The sequence below is a fragment of the Salvelinus alpinus genome, chromosome 9 (genome assembly GCF_045679555.1).
Source record: "Salvelinus alpinus chromosome 9, SLU_Salpinus.1, whole genome shotgun sequence".
Classification (NCBI taxonomy): Eukaryota; Metazoa; Chordata; class Actinopteri; order Salmoniformes; family Salmonidae; genus Salvelinus; species Salvelinus alpinus.
This window is the reverse complement of record NC_092094.1, coordinates 43,409,875-43,429,533: the sequence shown is the minus strand read 5'-3', so window position 1 is coordinate 43,429,533 and position 19,659 is coordinate 43,409,875. Positions and strand designations below refer to the sequence as shown.

Genomic DNA, 19,659 nt, shown 5'->3' with positions numbered 1-19,659 from the left:
GTCTGGGTGGTTTAATACATAATGCACGGCATAATTATTAACTAGATCATGTTTAAATAGATATTTAATGTCTAATTTGTTATTGTTACCCATCTACCAATTACTGACCTTTTTTATGAGGCTTTTTGAATCTGTGCTTGAAGTTCAATACTTGATGACTGAGGGATCTTGCAGATGTAGTATACACGGGGGACAGAGGAAGGGTTAAAAATAATGTCAACCCCTATTATTTCACACAGAGTGAGTCCATGCAACTTTTTATGTCATTTGTTAAGACAAAATGTACTCCTAAACTAATTTAGTATTGCCTAAACAAAGGGGCTGAATACTTATACATTTACTGTTTTTTTTTCAGCTTTTATTTTTTATGGAAAAAATATTCCACTTTCACATTAGAGTATGTTGTGTCTATTGTTAAAAAAACAAATGACAATTAAATCAATTTAATCCCACTTTGTAACACAATAAAATGTGAAGAAATCCAAAGAGTCTGAATACTTATGCAAGGCACTGTATTTACTGGCACAGCTCTCTGTATACTAAGTGTTTCATATTGCGATTGCTCCAATGGAGGAGAAAGAGCTAAGTGGTATCAACACATTTGTTGAACACAAAGCATCTGTGGCGGTCTATGAAAATTAACAACAGATTCCTGTCAAAGCCAGTCCACTTCTCCACACGATGATGGGTCACATGTGAGTAGCTACAGTAACTTGGGAAAATAAGGTTTGAGTGGATTGATGGAGGAATCAACACACACAACAAGTATCCTCGAGATCCAAGTCATTAAAGGGTCTATCCGCAGTTGAAACAATAACAATGTGACACCACACCACTTTTTTTTGTAAAAAAACTGAGGTATGGGGCTGGAGAAATGTAACCACAATCAAAGTCATAGACAGAGACAGAGCATTAGATACAAGGACTAACCATCCATGATATAACAATTATAGATTTAACTATGTTTTGAGGCTATACAGTGTTTGTTTGGTGTTCTTCTTAATGTTTTGTATACTCAGTGAATAACAACTACAGTATTTTAGTGCGCGTTTGGGATTATCAAGGCATTTTCAGCCAAGACCACAAGGGGGTTTATTGATCCATTCGCTTCGTTCTGCTTTCCTTCACACCCTGAAAGCGGGTACCCTCTCTCTCCTCTCCTCTCCTCTGTCGCACTCGTGCAGACTGCTGAACAGAGGAGCGTTTCATGGACTGGGAAGATTGCTTTGTTACAACCTCTATTGCCTACCCACCTGTGTCGCCGATTGACCGATGCCAGTAGTATAACATACCTGTATAAGGTAGCTCGCACTGAATGGAATAAAATCTCTTGGTGATCCGGTTTTCACAAATGTGGGATTTGTAAAAGGCTACTGAGCTGTTGTGACATCGTTGGATTGAACAGTACTGCCTCTTGGAAGTGGACAAAACATGGACTAATTTTGATTCACAATGGGATTAAAACTATTTCTTGTCCTCGGTTTATTCTGCGTCACCTCAGGTAGGACACACATTTGCCATTGACCATAATGTCTCGTAGCTAATTAATGTCAACGACTTGAGACACCCACTTTACAACATACATGATTGTAGGCTATCATCTAACTGGGTTGTCATTGTCGTGTAATTTAGTATTTCTCCTATCCACTTTCAGCTATTATTAAAATTGTAGTTGTACATGTCAGATATATTTCTGAACACTTAGATGCGCATCTACCCAGCATCAATAACCTTTCAGGACGGGTCACGGAATATGCTGTGAATTTTGTCCTTCATGCGTAGCCTATTGTGTTTGTTTTTATATCAATAAGTTTTAGGTTTCGGGGTTGATCCTGCTCTACGCATCAATGTGTTCGATGAATTGACGCTCGGAGAGGGTTTTGATGGAGTTAATCAAGTCCAGGGCTTTCACAGCGAGTCTCGGGCGTTCCACTTTCAAGGTAAGATGCTGCCATAAAGACACCTAATATGCTGTGTTGGGCTGAAGGAGACAGGGCAACAATGATTGATTGCAGTTTGTTCTTCATAAGAATGAAGTCCAAACTCATCAAACATGGCAAGGGAAAATACTTGTTTTGTACTATATAATATTAGATTGACTAATGGTAAATGGGCGTTGATGCTCTTAGAAGCTCTCACATAAAAGGAAACCATTCAATTTATGCATCTTCTCCACAATACAACCTGTTTGCACAACCATCTCTTTTGACATACAGTAGCGTTGTGTTGTTATTTTCTCTTTGAGTGAGGCCAGGGGCCCAGGATGCCACCTGCCCATAACAAAGGCAATGATTCCCATAATAGAGAGGGGGGGGGGGGGGGGGGTGACACAGATCGGGGCAGACACAGACATGCAAATAATGATGGAAAGACGGCATAATGAGATTAGCAAGCAACAACACCCCGGGCTCGTGGAGATGTATGGAGCGTGGATGACGGTGAATTGACCCTAGTCAGACTGGTCCTTCAATGATTATATTTGATTTGATTATGGGTTATCTAGTCTGAACCTGTATTAGTTTGTCAGAGATAGGAGCCATTAGTAAGAATATCACTAGAAGCAATCTCCATGTTTGTCCCATTTTAACATGCTAGTCTTGATCATCTGACTGGCAAAGTGGTGGTGTATTGGACAGAGAAATGCCGTTTGTCACAGGAGTTCTGCTGGTATCGCGCTCTAGTTGTAGGTTTTACTGCTCTGCCCTCGCACCTTTTAAAACGAAATAATACATCATTTAAATTAGGGTGTATCCATTTGAATTCAATCACTTTTTGACAACACCTCTTTTGTTTCGAACGAAACCTTCCATACACATTTGGCCATTGTAGAAGTGCTAAGAAAGTGACTTTTTGGACCTGAATGCCAAAACACTTAAGATGTAAAGGTACACAAATTTGACTCATTTTCCATATCCCACCATAGCATGAGACATCCATGTCTTCATCAATGGAAAATATAAACTGTTGAGATTGATATAATTTAAAAGCCACAAACAGGGTTGTCAAGCTAAAAAAAATAGTTTTTTAAAATAACAATTATCATCTTTTAACCTTTAACGCTAATTATCTAAAAACGCACAAACTCCTATTGTTGTCATATATGTTGTAATTTAGACCCTGTTTTACATCATCTAAGGTTTTTGTGTTGTGTCTGCCTTCGGTTGAGACAAAACATGCTCTTCAGTACAGGGTGGGTGTCATGTTTTGGCTGATAAATGGACTAAAATGAGAATACATTTGAAATGTCAACTTTCAAGTGGTACCACAAAGATGATTGTAGATCCACACGTCAGAGGATGTTGACTTGAATGGGAATATCTGTTGTTTTAAATTATACTGTCAATCCCCCAATAGATAATAGAATATACATGACCATTTATATTGACATTCGACGGTGGATGGACCTGCTGTCATATTTGTCATCGTAATTAGAAGTTACAGTACAATTTCAGTCAAATTTACATTTCAATGGTGTACCAGCTAAATTACAGTAGTCTGAAGGGATAGGTGAAATATGTTTCTATGATTGAAATGACACCCAACCTGTATTCAAGAGCATGTTGTGTCTCAGCTGATGGCGGACACAACACCAAAACCTCAGATGATGTGAAACAGGGTCTAAGCTACAACAACAAAAAACAGAGTGTACGCGTTTTTACATAATTTACATTAAATGTTTATTTTTATAAAAAACATTTTTTTCAAGAAATAATCAAATCGCTTGACAACACTTTTTTTAAAGCTTTTAAATGACATCGAACTCAGCCGTTTATATTTTCCAGTGGCAAAAACATGGATGGTGGGGAATGCATAATGGGTCAACATTGAACACCTTTATCTTCTGAATGTTTTGGCATTCGGGTCCAAAAAGTCCCTTTCTGACCACTTCTTCCACGTGCAAACATATATGGAAAGAATTCCTTAAATCAAAAGGAATGCTGTCAAAAAATGATTGAATTCAAATGGATTCACCCATGGTAAAGTTCTCTGCAGAAGAATATCAACCCGTACACATTAACAGATAAAGCTCTATGCATCCAGATCAATGTTTACAAAATGTGGAGTTATGCCTTCAAAAGGAACATTTGGCATCTTATAGCACATCATCCAATACAAAAGTGATGAACATTGATGTTATAGGAATACCTCATTTCCAAATCCTTCTACTACACATACCTCATGTCTATCCTCTCATTTAAATCTACTGATCTGTAGCCCTGCCCAGCAGGTCATGGCTAAAAGGGATCCAGCTTTTGTCAAATTAACATCAGATTTGACTTTTCGTAGCAGGTTAGGATAACGTATTCATCACGTTAGGAGAATTAACGTAGCAGGTTAGGAGAATTAGGTTAAGGTTAGGAAAAGGGTTCATTTGACAAAAGCTGTATCCCTTCTAACCATGACCCTGCCAGCACATTTACGCATCGTGCATCAATGTCTGCAGCTAGAGCCCCTTCTCCTCTTTGTAATGTCCCATCCTCTACTATGCCACCCTCTCTCCTCCAGTTAGCCATTGGTGTCACAAAATGGAAACATGACTCAGACTCCCCCGTACATTCTTCAGTGTGCCTCTGTCAATACAGCCCTTATTTCTCTGGATTACCTTTGAGCAGAGTTTAAGCACATTCAATTACCCACCCAGCAGAAAGGAAAGCGCTGCGTTATTTATGGCTGCTTCTGCCTGCTGACATCATTCATTTAGGATGTCTCTGATAAGTAAGTGATGCTGGGTGGAGGCGCGGTGCGGAGCGGCAGCCAAACCTTCTGGCCTCTGTAGTGTATTCACTGGATATAGAGCTGTCTGTCTGATTGGGGTTGATAGACTGTAATCCAGATGTGTGGCTCTGGCTCGGCTAACATGGCTGCATGGGGTCATTCCTACGCTCATTAGAAACCAATCTGAATGTATACAGGGCTGTGGCTGCCTGTTTCTCTGCCTGCCTGCCCATGGGGATGGCTGGTATCTCTAGGAGGCGGGCGATGGTGAGGAGAAGAGAGGATTCTGGAGGTGGTAAAGGAGGGGAGGAAGATAGGGAATGTTTGTGTGTGTGTGTGTGCTAGCTTGCATGCACGTGTGTATGTGAGAGAGAGAGAGAGGAGGGAGGTGGGGATTGCATTTTAGAACGACACCCCCCGCAGCAGATCGTCTTTGAAGGTATATGTCAGCAGTACAGCAAAGTGCAGTTCAGATAGAGAGGGATGCCTCAGGGACTGGTACGATAAAGCTGGAGGAAGGAATGCCCCTGGCTATATCAGTCGCACCTAATTGGGGCAGGTGGCACCCTGTAGAAGGAACTTCGTTCATCCTATGTTTTGGTTGCAAACAAGACATCTTCATGATTAAAATAGGTTTCAGAGTAGATCCCTCTGTGGTACATACGAAGCACACCCACAAACAGCACTGAATTCCTATCGGACACAGTCTTACTACAGTAACTGATGCTGGAAAAGCAGCCTGCCATGGTCACGACAGTAAGCGGTCAGTGAGCGGTGTCCTATCCACACAGCTGCATGCGCGTGAACCCAGAGCCCTGCGTGCCGTGTGATGCTTTTGTGTCACCAGCCAGCCAGAGCTGTGTCAGAGAGGCATTAGTTCTTGTGGGATGGAAGAGACTCATTTATTATAGAGCAGCGCTCCCTGTGTGTGTCTATGTGTCTCTCTGTGTGTGTGTGTGTCAACCAACCAAACAGGAGGCATCTAATAGGCTAACCTCTGGGGCTACAGACAGCTACTAAAGCTATTCCGCAGAAACACAGCATTCACATCTGACTGTTTCTATGTGGAAGGACTTGTGACAGTAACTTGGCCCACAAATCAAGGTGTTTTTAGCCCTGTCAAGCCAACCTGATCCTTTGTTCCAAAAGTGCTGATGGTGGTTGGGGGTTATTTCTGTCACCTCCGGGCCACCATACACCATACATTTACATAGATAAAGGACTGGTGGCTGGCTGACACCAGCTCAAAGACTCTGAATGTCAGACAGTCAGTGGCTGGCGGACTGACGGCAGTGCAGAGTCGATCAGAGAGTTTTAGAGACAGTGCTGCCCCAGCAGTCCTGGAGGTGCCCTTGGCTCAGTTTAGTGTTTGTTCCAGTAGAGCGGACACACAGTAGAGGGATAGACCATCCTCCGAATGCAGATTGCCTGAGCCGGCCGGAGCCGGCGCTGGTATTGGATTATTCAGTTAGAAGCTGTAGGCTAGCCAAAGGGGGGTAATGGAGGGTTTGGAGTTGTTGTTGAGTTTATCATTACTGTTATCTCCCAAAAGAGACGTTCTCGGATCCAACCCTCCCACGCAGATACCTCAGCCTCACCTCCAATGTTTTAAACAAAGAGTGTTTGGGGAAAATTCTATGTAATTTTCTAACTGGCGATGTTACGCAATGTTGAGTGAGGCAGGAATGTATTTATCGGCTATCTGTGGTATATTTACTTATTTGTTCTCTTTGTTTGGGGATTTTCAGATGTTTGGACTGACTGGTCCCACTTGGTCATTCTGTGCTAAACATATTTTATGCATGGTTAAATTTTGAGAGCTGAAGAGATTGCATATTTGTGAAATGTTAGAGAGGAGATGTTTTAAATACGTGACCAGTGCTATTTTGTTCCAGTAGTCCACTTGATAAAGTTAACACTATCCACATTATTTAGATCAAAACATCGCGGTGATTAGTGATGCACCGATTTGACATTTTTGGTCGATACCGATATCCAATATTTTCCTTGCCAAAAAAACTAATTTCGATAACCGATATTTAACATTTTAGCGTCTTTTTAAGCATTCTAGTACAGTTAAATAGTTAACACACACACATGGATGCAGCGGTCTAAGGCACTGCATCTCAGTGCAAGAAGCATCACTACAATCCCAGGTTCGAATCCAGGTTGTATCACATCCGGCTGTGATTGGGAGTCCCATAGGGCGGCGCACAATTGTCCCAGCGTCGTCCGTGTTTGGCCGGGGGAGGCCGTCATTGTAAATAATAATTTGTTCTTAACTGACTTGCCTAGTTAAAGGTTACACACACACCACTGACCAAAATGTTATTTTGTTGGCGTTTACGTATGTAACCATTACCAGTAAAACATCATCAAAACCTACTTCTTTCACTTACTTGCTGTGCTGTTTGGTTGTTCATTTGTTCAGTCGTTTCAACCGTGGCCTCTCTTTCCCGGTGAGCACAGTCACTGTGTCCGTTTTCATCTTTTACAGCTGTGTATGTAACATTTCACGTAAACCCTCTTTCTTGTCTGCATCGAAGTAGTGGTCCTTGTACCTAGCATTAAGCTAGGTAAAGAGGTAAAGAGGCTCAGAGAGAATGCCACCAAATTGCTTGTTCACAGCCTCAAGTACTTATGTAAGTTTTAACCCCACGGTCTGTATTGGCAGTTTTGTTGAGCAGGCGTTTCAATGCCATGACAGAGGGTATCTCGTCTGCTGCAGTTTCAGTTGATTAACTTATTTCTCAAGTCAGTTGTTCGAATGGCGCTAGGAGTGTGTTCATGTTTCCAAGACAAGTTTCAAACATGTTCTCAAATGCCATTGAAATGGCAGCAGCGGTATGAGAACCAGCACATTCTTGAGCATGCAATATGGCTTTCCTCAGTACGAAATCCTTGTCGACCCACTGTGCTGTCAGACTCAGCATGCTCATGGGGCTGACATCGCTGGTCCAAATGTCAGTCATGAAGCTAATAGCAGTGACGCCCATAGCAAGTAGCTCATAGATGTACGTTTCAACAATACTGTGTAACTCCGGTTGGGAAACATCTGAAAAATAGTGTGTACCGGGGCTCGACCAGTTGGTGAAAATCAAAATTATCCACGACAGAGGACAGTTGATTGTCAAGGGCAATGAATGCCATTATCTTGGCATTAATGGATTTTATCTTTGAGTTGCCTCACTGAAATCTTCTTACTCTTTCAAATGACTGCTCGACTTGAACTTGTTTAGTTGTTGGAAGTGTGCGCTTGGTATTTTTCTGCTTTTGTTCTGTGTAGCACTGTATTTTTAGTGGCGTCATTACGTCATCTACTTACTTTATATAGGTATGCACGTCAGCTTTGACAATTTTGCACATCGCCGTTAAACCAGACATCGGGCCGATGCCGGCATTTTTAGCTAATATCGGCTGATTCCGATATGCTCACCGATATATCGTGCATCCCTAGCTGTGATCTTTAACTTGCTATTATTGTTGGACTCTGTTCTGGGTAAAGTCAGGCATCTTCATCATTGTAAATTAGGGCCCGCACAACCCTTATGGAATGATAAAAAATAAATATATATATTATCTATATAATCTATAGATGTTACCCAGTGAATGAATCTTGTCCTTGAGAGGCTGTTTACATCCTTGTACAGTGTACACTTAAGGAGTCACAGTATACGGTGTACATGTGTACGGCGTAGGAGTTCATTCTGAAAATACTGGAAGATATGGGAGCAGTTGGAAAGGATTGTGTGATAGTTAGGCCAGGTTTGGAGCTTTAAAGGAACCTGTTCCAAATGGTAAACCTATGAACCATTGATTAGATTGGCATTACCCCCATGCGTTGACCCTTTTTGCACCAACTCTTTTGACTCATCACATATGCTGCTGCTACTGCTTATTATCTGTCCTGTTGCCTAGTCACTTTACCCCTACCTACAGTATATGTACGTATCTACCTCACGTACCCCTGTAGATCGCAGATCGACTCAGTACTGGTACCCTGTGTATATAGCCAAATTATCATTATTCATTGTGTATTCATTCCTTGTGTTATTTTCTTTCTATTATTTTTTAATTTTTCTCTCTGCATTTTTGGGAAGGGCACGTAAGTAAGTATACACTTGCTGTTTACGAAGGATGTGACAAATAAAATGTGATTTGATTAGCCTCATAATAATAATATTTCTTATACAATTGAAGGGGAGCATTCACCGTTGTGCACAAACTTAGAGTTCAGACTGATAAAAAAAGTAGCATTACTCATTTACAGATTAGAGTCAATCACCTGGTGTGAAACCATTAAAGCTGTATACATTATGCAGATAAGATTAGTGTGCTGGCTAGGCTACCACAAAGCTCTGCTTCCCAGGAACCCTCTCTGAGCCCGATGCTTTGAACTTCTCACTCTGTCAATGCATTTCTTCATGCCTGAAAAGGAGTGTTTTTTTCCCTTAATTAATCTGTGTCCGTTAGTTCAATGATAGCATTGAAAGCAATGCCGATGTGAGATAAGGTATGACATGGATGTTCCTTTCCAGGCTATTTAATGTCTGTTTTGCCCATGTTAGAGTGGTCATTAAAAGCAGGTGGTCGCCCCATGCAGGCGCCTGCCAATACCTAATCGACTGATGGCTTCTGATGGCTCATGCCTTGCAGTGCAGTGCATGGGGATGGGGACTAGGGTATTGATTTGGCAGAGAGCGGGGGAATCTGGCCCTTTCATCCACTCCTCTTTCATGTGGAGGGTTTTTGGGAGGGTTACTGGTAGGGTACTGTCTGGGGCTAATCTTATGCCCTGAGTGAGCAGCACCGACGCAGGGGTCCTATCTCTGTGCTTTTGATGCGGGCGTCTCCAAACACAGCCGTGCTCATCAGTAAGTCTGAGAGAGGGGTCCATCTAGCTCCCTAAAGCCCCACCCTACCCCATCCTCCCAACCAGTCCCTCTCCCCATTTGACACTTCCCACCCCCCATGGGGAAGCAGGCTGTGTTCTGAAGAGGAGAGGTTACCACCAGATCACAGGCTGATGGCTTGCTGTGGATCCCCGGGCTCAGTCCCAAGGCCCCTCGGCCCAAACTGTCCCCTACCTCACCTTCATTCTGCCCTTCCATTGTGCCTGGGATTGAGATATCAGTGTGGTCCCCTTGTCTTGGCCAGTCACACTCGCCATGCTGAGGTCTGGCACATTACTGACTAGCACAGCACTGTACCATCTGCGGGCCGGAGCCTTTTGCTTGGGTTCAGTTTTGTTTTTTAAGTCTGACAAATGGCTCATTGTATTTCTGTTGTAGGGAAAAAGTCACTAAACCATTATGCGTCACCCTATTTGATCTGTAATTACGATTCAATGAGGTAGTCCACTAAGACACCTCAAAGCATTAATAATTTCCCCCAATGTCCTACATTATTATGAAGAGTGGCCACTTAGATTTAATTATTCATTCAGAGGCTTTCTGTTGCTACCATCAGGTTACTGCTGGGCAGACTAATCTGGTACATGTCACCGTTGCATCTGTCCCACCTCAGCCAATGACACTTTAATGACACCAGCTGTGGTGAGAGGATGCAGTCTAGCGTTGCATCTGTCTAGTGGACCTAAAAACCAGACAACCTTTTTGTTGTTGTTGACAGAAACGACTCAAAACATGGCCTCCCCATGGAGTAGCCTAGCCAGCATCCGACAGATGCTAATGCTAGCAGCACACGTTACACTCCTTCCCCGAAGACTGTATAACGTGCTTGTCTCCTATCACACGCATCGTCGACTACTCTACATGCTCTCCCTGCACAGTGCCAGGCTTCATCGTGGCCTTGGTAGTGTTTGCAGATTGCATTGTGTTAATTGTCTACTCCCACCAGCTGGAAGTTAAATGTTTATGCGCTGAGGAGAGGCAGCGATGCTAGCTTAGCTTCCCGTAGTGCTAAAGAATGCCATCCTGCATGCGTCCCCTGGCTGGGAGTGAACCCTTTGATGTGATCGCTTCTGAGAAATGTCATAATTTATTGATGCTTCCATTAAAGTAGCATAGACGTCTGGGTAGAGTCAGGGGAGAGGGTGGCACACTGGTGGGACTGGAGAACTGAAGACTAGCTACAGAAGACTAGCTAGGCTACACAGAGATCTGAAAATAATATAATATGTAATATACTGTATATATACAGTACCAGTCAAAAGTTTGGACACACTTACTCATTCAAGGGTTTATTTTTACTATTTTCTACATTGTCAAAAAATAGTGCAGACATCAAAACTATGAAATAACACATATGGAATCATGTAGTAACCAAAATATTGTTAAACAAATTAAAATTGATTTTAGATTTAGATTCTTCAAAGTAGCTACCATTTGCCTTCATGACAGCTTTGCACACTCTTGGCATTCTCTCAACCAGCTTCACCTGGAATGCTTTTCCAACAGTCTTGAAGGAGTTCCCACATATGCTGAGCACTTGTTGGCTGCTTTTTCTTCACTCTGTGGTCCAACTCATCCCAAATCATCTCAATGGTGATTGTGGACGCCAGGTCATCTGATGCAGCACTCCATCACTCTCCTTCTTGGTCAAATAGCCCTTACACAGCCTGGAGGTGTGTTGGGTCATTGTCCTGTTGAAAAACAAATGATAGTCCCACTAAATGTAAACCAGATGGGATGGTGTTTTGCTGCAGAATGCTGTGGTAGCCATGCAGATCACCATGCACAATGCCAAGCATCTGCTGGAGTGGTGTAATACTCGCCGTCATTGGATTCTGTTGCAGTAGAAACGCGTTCTCTGGAGTGATGAATCACACTTCACCATCTGGCAGTCCGACAGACTAATCTATGTTTGGCAGATGCCAGGAGAACGCTACCGGCCCCAATTCTTAGTGCCAACTGTAAAGTTTGATGGAGGAGGAATAATGGTCTGGGGCTGTTTTCATGGTGAAGGGAAGTGAAGGGAAATCTTAACGCTACAGCATACAATGACATTCTAGACGATTCTGGGCTTCCAAATGTGGCAACAGTTTGGGGAAGGCCCTTTCCTGTTTCAGCATGACAATGCCCCTGTGCACAAAGCGAGGCCCGTACAGAAATGTTTTGTTGAGATCGGTGTAGAAGAACTTGACTGGCCTGCGCAGAGCTCTGACCTCAACCCTATAAAACACATTTGGGATGAATTGGAACGCCGACTGCAAGCCAGGCCTAATCACCCAACATCAGTGCCCGCAGCAAGTCCCCGCAGCAATGTTCCAACATCTAGTGGAAAGCCTTCCCAGAAGAGTGGAGGCTGTTATAGCGGCAAAGGGGGGACCAACTCCATATTAATGCCCATGATTTTGGAATGAGATATTCGACGACCAGGTGTCCACATACTCTTGGTCATGTAGTGTATATATATAAGTTTGCTTTTCACAGGAAATTTCCTTCAACAACAGGGTGACCAGATTAATATCCTACATCTGAGCAAAGAATATTCATGATTGCTCAACCGTAATGCTATCTCAGATATGTCTATTATTTCTGGCATAATGTGTATTAATGACAGGGAGAGCGGTGTTACTTTGTGGCTTCACTGAAACTTTACAGCTTCGGAGCTGCACCTTTGGATTGCAGCTTTGTCTGCCAGCCGAGACAAATATATATATATATATATATATATATATATATATACAGTGGGGAGAACAAGTATTTGATACACTGACAATTTTGCAGGTTTTCCTACTTACAAAGCATGTAGAGGTCTGTAATTTTTATCATAGGTACACTTCAACTGTGAGAGAAGGAATCTAAAACAAAAATCCAGAAAATCACATTGTATGATTTTTAATTAATTAATTTGCATTTTATTGCATGACATAAGTATTTGATACATCAGAAAAGCAGAACTGAATATTTGGTACAGAAACCTTAGTTTGCAATTACAGAGATCATACGTTTCCTGTAGTTCTTGACCAGGTTTGCACACACTGCAGCAGGGATTTTGGCCCACTCCTCCATACAGACCTTCTCCAGATCCTTCACGTTTCGGGGCTGTCGCTGGGCAATACGGACTTTCAGCTCCCTCCAAAAATGTTCTATTGGGTTCAGGTCTGGAGACTGGCTAGGCCACTCCAGGACCTTGAGATGCTTCTTACGGAGCCACTCCTTAGTTACCATGGTTGTGTGTTTCGGGTCGTTGTCATACTGGAAGACCCAGCCACGACCCATCTTCAATGCTCTTACTGAGGGAAGGAGGTTGTTGGCCAAGATCTCACGATACATGGCCCCATCCATCCTCCCCTCAATACGGTGCAGTCGTCCTGTCCCCTTTGCAGAAAAGCATCCCCAAAGAATGATGTTTCCACCTCCGTGCTTCACGGTTGGGATGGTGTTCTTGGGGTTGTACTCATCCTTCTTCTTCCTCCAAACACGGCGAGTGGAGTTTAGACCAAAAAGCTCTATTTTTGTCTCATCAGACCACATGACCTTCTCCCATTCCTCCTCTGGATCATCCAGATGGTCATTGGCAAACTTCAGACGGGCCTGGACATGCGCTGGCTTGAGCAGGGGGACCTTATGTGCGCTGCAGGATTTTAATCCATGACGGCGTAGTGTGTTACTAATGGTTTTCTTTGAGACTGTGGTCCCAGCTCTCTTCAGGTCATTGACCAGGTCCTGCCATGTAGTTCTGGGCTGATCCCTCACCTTCCTCATGATCATTGATGCCCCACGAGGTGAGATCTTGCGTGGAGCCCCAGACCGAGGGTGATTGACTGTCATCTTTAACTTCTTCCATTTTCTAATAATTGCGCCAACAGTTGTTGCCTTCTCACCAAGCTGCTTGCCTATTGTTCTGTAGCCCATCCTATATATATATATACAGTGGGGAGAACAAGTATTTGATACACTGCCGATTTTGCAGGTTTTCCTACTTACAAAGCATGTAGAGGTCTGTAATTTTTATCATAGGTACACTTCAACTGTGAGAGACGGAATCTAAAACAAAAATCCAGAAAATCACATTGTATGATTTTTAAGTAATTAATTTGCATTTTATTGCATGACATAAGTATTTGATCACCTACCAACCAGTAAGAATTCCGGCTCTCACAGACCTGTTAGTTTTTCTTTAAGAAGCCCTCCTGTTCTCCACTCATTACCTGTATTAACTGCACTTGTTTGAACTCATTACCTGTATAAAAGACACCTGTCCACACACTCAATCAAACAGACTCCAACCTCTCCACAATGGCCAAGACCAGAGAGCTGTGTAAGGACATCAGGGTTAAAATTGTAGACCTGCACAAGGCTAGGATGGGCTACAGAACAATAGGCAAGCAGCTTGGTGAGAAGGCAACAACTGTTGGCGCAATTATTAGAAAATGGAAGAAGTTAAAGATGACAGTCAATCACCCTCGGTCTGGGGCTCCACGCAAGATCTCACCTCGTGGGGCATCAATGATCATGAGGAAGGTGAGGGATCAGCCCAGAACTACACGGCAGGACCTGGTCAATGACCTGAAGAGAGCTGGGACCACAGTCTCAAAGAAAACCATTAGTAACACACTACGCCGTCATGGATTAAAATCCTGCAGCGCACGCAAGGTCCCCCTGCTCAAGCCAGCGCATGTCCAGGCCCGTCTGAAGTTTGCCAATGACCATCTGGATGATCCAGAGGGGGAATGGGAGAAGGTCATGTGGTCTGATGAGACAAAAATAGAGCTTTTTGGTCTAAACTCCACTCGCCGTGTTTGGAGGAAGAAGGATGAGTACAACCCCAAGAACACCATCCCAACCGTGAAGCATGGAGGTGGAAACATCATTCTTTGGGGATGCTTTTCTGCAAAGGGGACAGGACGACTGCACCGTATTGAGGGGAGGATGAATGGGGCCATGTATCGCGAGATCTTGGCCAACAACCTCCTTCCCTCAGTAAGAGCATTGAAGATGGGTCGTGGCTGGGTCTTCCAGCATGACAACGACCCGAAACACACAGCCAGGGCAACTAAGGAGTGGCTCCGTAAGAAGCATCTCAAGGTCCTGGAGTGGCCTAGCCAGTCTCCAGACCTGAACCCAATAGAAAATCTTTGGAGGGAGCTGAAAGTCCGTATTGCCCAGCGACAGCCCCGAAACCTGAAGGATCTGGAGAAGGTCTGTATGGAGGAGTGGGCCAAAATCCCTGCTGCAGTGTGTGCAAACCTGGTCAAGAACTACAGGACACCTATGATCTCTGTAATTGCAAACAAAGGTTTCTGTACCAAATATTAAGTTCTGCTTTTCTGATGTATCAAATACTTATGTCATGCAATAAAATGCAAATTAATTACTTAAAAATCATACAATGTGATTTTCTGGATTTTTGTTTTAGATTCCGTCTCTCACAGTTGAAGTGTACCTATGATACAAATTACAGACCTCTACATGCTTTGTAAGTAGGAAAACCTGCAAAATCAGCAGTGTATCAAATACTTGTTCTCCCCACTGTATATACAGTGGGGAGAACAAGTATTTGATACACTGACAATTTTGCAGGTTTTCCTACTTGCAAAGCATGTAGAGGTCTGTAATTTTTATCATAGGTACACTTCAACTGTAAGAGACGGAATCTAAAACAAAAATCCTGAAAATCCCATTCTATGATTTTTAAGTAATTAATTTGCATTTTATTGTGTGACATAAGTATTTGATCACCTACCAACCAGTAAGAATTCCGGCTCTCACAGACCTGTTAGTTTTTCTTTAAGAAGCCCTCCTGTTCTCCACTCATTACCTGTATTAACTGCACCTGTTTCAACTCGTTAACTGTATAAAAGACACCTGTCCACACACTCAATCAAACAGACTCCAACCTCTCCACAATGGCCAAGACCAGAAAGCTGTGTAAGGACATCAGGGATAAAATTGTAGACCTGCACAAGGCTGGGATGGGCTACAGGACAATAGGCAAGCAGCTTGGTGAGAAGGCAACAACTGTTGGCGCAATTATTAGAAAATGGAAGAAGTTCAAGATGACGGTCAATCACCCTCGGTCTGGGGCTCCATGCAAGATCTCACCTCGTGGGGCATCAATGATCATGAGGAAGGTGAGGGATCAACCCAGAACTACACGACAGGACCTGGTCAATGACCTGAAGAGAGCTGGGACCACAGTCTCAAAGAAAACCATTAGTAACACATTACGCCGTCATGGATTAAAATACTGCAGCGCACGCAAGGTCCCCCTGCTCAAGCCAGCGCATGTCCAGGCCCGTCTGAAGTTTGCCAATGACCATCTGGATGATCCAGAGGAGGAATGGGAGAAGGTCATGTGGTCTGATGAGACAAAAATAGAGCTTTTTGGTCTAAACTCCACTTGCCGTGTTTGGAGGAAGAAGAAGGATGAGTACAGCCCCAAGAACATCATCCCAATCGTGAAGCATGGAGGTGGAAACATCATTCTTTGGGGATGCTTTTCTGCAAAGGGTACAGGACGACTGCACCGTATTGAGGGGAGGATGGATGGGGCCATGTATCGCGAGATCTTGGCCAACAACCTCCTTCCCTCAGTAAGAGCATTGAAGATGGGTCGTGGCTGGGTCTTCCAGCATGACAACGACCCGCAACACACAGCCAGGGCAACTAAGGAGTGGCTCCGTAAGAAGCATCTCAAGGTCCCGGAGTGGCCTAGCCAGTCTCCAGACCTGAACCCAATAGAAACTCTTTGGAGGGAGCTGAAAGTCCGTATTGCCCAGCGACAGCCCCGAAACCTGAAGGATCTGGAGAAGGTCTGTATGGAGGAGTGGGCCAAAATCCCTGCTGCAGTGTGTGCAAACCTGGTCAAGAACTACAGGAAACGTATGATCTCTGTAATTGCAAACAAAGGTTTCTGTACCAAATATTAAGTTCTGCTTTTCTGATGTATCAAATACTTATGTCATGCAATAAAATGCAAATTAATTACTTAAAAATCATACAATGTGATTTTCTGGATTTTTGTTTTAGATTCCGTCTCTTACAGTTGAAGTGTACCTATGATACAAATTACAGACCTCTACATGCTTTGTAAGTAGGAAAACCTGCAAAATCGGCAGTGTATCAAATACTTGTTCTCCCCACTGTATATATATATATATAACACAGAGCCGCTGCGTTCTTCTTTCTTCTTCTTCTTATTATTCACTTATATTGTAAGACATGGAAGTGAAGAAGAAGAACGCAGCGGCTCTGTGTGGCGGACACATATACATACTGTATATATGTATGTGTGTATGTATGTATGTATGCATGTATGTATATACATATACATATATAACACAGAGCCGCTGCGTTCTTCTTCTTCTTCACTTCCATGTCTTGCTGCTTTCTATCGATTTGTCTCGGCTGGCAGATAAAGCTGAAATCCAAAGGTGGATCTCTGAAGCTGCCTGTCGGAGATTGATCAGAGGTTTTGAGGAGCTGAAATAGCCGGCTGTGTTCTGCTGTAATTTCAAGAGTGGATTGTTTCTTTTGCCTGTCTGTACCAACAACTGAGGCATCGTGAATTGTTTGTTGTTTGTTTTATTTTCCTGCATCCTACTGTCTTTATGTAAAGTTTCAGTGACAGAGTAACACCGCTCTCCCTGTCATTAATACACATTATGCCAGAAATAATAGACATATCTGAGATAGCATTACGGTTGAGCAATCATGAATATTCTTTGCTCAGATGTAGGATCTTAATCTGGTCACCCTGTTGTTGCAGGAAATGTCCTGCACAGCAGGAAATGCAAACTTATAGTGTATTCACGGTTAAAAAAGGCTTCTAAAGTTTGTAATTTCACTTTCAGAATTGATTTGCCCTAACAAAAAATGTATCACCCCCTACAAAAATGTCCATTAATTATAATCCACACAATAATTCACATTTCCTGTTGCTGCAGAATAATTTTCCTGCTGTGGGAGAAACTGGTCAAATTAAGTTCCTGCATCTGTATGTAACATGCAATGAGGTAATAATATCAAGAATAACCAACATCTGCAACAATGATAGATAACCTCTAATGAATGGAAACACATGGAAATGAAATGCGTAAATTAATAATGCTGATGTATTTGAATTCTCAAGTGCTACTACAATATTGTCTTTTTAATGATCAAACTGTCACTTGTTCTTTTCCCAGGTTCATCCAGGGAGGTGAAGGCCCCTGAGGATGTGTCTGCGCGGATGCTCCAGAAGCTGAGGGGCCGGACTGAGTTCACCGTGCTGGTCACCCTGAAACAGGAGCACCTAAACTCTGGGGTCATCCTGTCCATCCACCACTCTGAACAGAGGTACGGCCAGAGTCCTTACAATACTTACTGAATACAATGCTGGAGTCCTCACAATACACGCCGAACACAATGTCAGAGATCTCACAAAGCACACTGATCAGAGTATGAATGGCTCACCTTTGCAGTGAAGTCTTCTTAAAATATGGGAGTGTCATTTGTGTGTAGAATGTGTTGAGGGTACATACAGTATTTTTGTGTAACTGATGCACACACACAACATGTTAATTTGTTTAAATGTATGTACATTTTAAAGTATTTTGTCTTTAATGTATTTTCCGTTATGTGTCGGACCCCAGTAAGACTAGCTGTCGCTACTGGCGTCGGCTAATGGGGATCCTAATAAATAAAAAATAAATAAGAAAATACTGATTTGATACCTGCAGCACTAACAGATCTGTAATATGGTGCGTGTTGGTGGCAGGGAAGTCAGGCGCAGGAGAACGAACTTGGTGAAAACTGAGTTGTTTTATAAATGCTGATAAAACTCCAAAAACCAAAATAACAAAAGTGGGTACAAAACCCGTCGCACACCAACATAATACATGCACATCACATACAATCAAACAATCTCCGACAAGGACATGAGGGGAAACAGAGGGTTAAATACACAACATGTAATTGATGGGATTGGAACCAGGTGTGAAGGAAGACAAGACAAAACCAATGGAAAATGAAAAATGGATCAGTGATGGCTAGAAGGCCGGTGACGTCGACCGCCGAACACCGCCCGAACAAGGAGAGGGACCGACTTTCGGCGGAAGTCGTGACAAGACCAGACTTAACAATTCTGTACAGACAAAGCAAATGACCCTGTACGGCACAATCTCATGTTATTCCTAGTGCACCACTAAACCAAACACAGGCACATTGTGGTTGTGAACAGAAAGGTGATGAGCCTCTCTCCCCTTCCTGGTTAGTTAGCATGCTGATCTGTTTTCCATTAGCTAGCTGTGCAGCCAGCAGATCAGACTGGTAATCAGAATGCCACATAATGTGTTGATTGAACTGTGTACATTAAAGTCAGCGCAAAGTAAAGACCTCACTGCAATGTTAATGACTTTCCCCAGCTCTGATAAGCCCAGCTAGGCTGTGTGTTCACTGCACGCTACAGGCTCGCTTCACTGTTTCATTTGGTTTAGAAATGGTTTGCTGAGTGATCCCGGCAGGCAGAGTTACTGGATTTGTGCAGCTGGTATATTGTGCATGGCTGGGGCAGAATAACTCGTTATATCGGTTTGTAGATAAATCAACTCCAGTTCCTCATCAGTACAGTTCCTCTTCTAAGTGGTTGTTTATCTTTTGAATAATACTTTGAAGCGAGTAGCTCCAAAGAAATCTCTGTCTTTAAAGCCAGAGCTGATGACTCTTTATTGGCAACTCTGGCAGCTCTTTCCATTAGTGTCACTTCATATAGTGAATCTCTATGGACTGGATAGATGGAATGCAGGGATTTCCTGAAACACCAATGTACCCCTGTCCCCATGAGTTTACTCCTCTCACTCACATCACATGGTTGTACTAGTGTTGCCTGGTGTTGGGTCTTACTGAAGCTCTCATTAACAGCCATAGAGTAGCATTAAGCTTGCACATATTCCTGGGATTGAATCTTGAAAGGGTGATCAGACCTAGAGAGACCATGATTCTTTGAAACAGGGTGAGGCATTTATATTTCACCATGGGGTGAGTGAGGTGAGAG

The 19,659-nt window shown here is 43.0% G+C and overlaps 1 protein-coding gene across 1 annotated transcript in view; it reads left to right on the top strand.

Annotated features, from left to right (window-relative positions):
- Positions 1-1,145: 1,145 nt before the first annotated feature.
- The window catches only part of LOC139530155 (protein kinase C-binding protein NELL2a-like), a 110,992-nt gene continuing 92,478 nt past the window's right edge, over positions 1,146-19,659 (top strand). Inside the window, exons 1-3 of the mRNA XM_071326296.1 lie at positions 1,146-1,501; positions 1,812-1,940; positions 17,813-17,963. Coding sequence (XP_071182397.1) covers positions 1,453-1,501; positions 1,812-1,940; positions 17,813-17,963 — 329 coding nt within the window. The 5' untranslated portion in view covers positions 1,146-1,452. The remainder of the gene's footprint in view (positions 1,502-1,811; positions 1,941-17,812; positions 17,964-19,659) is intronic.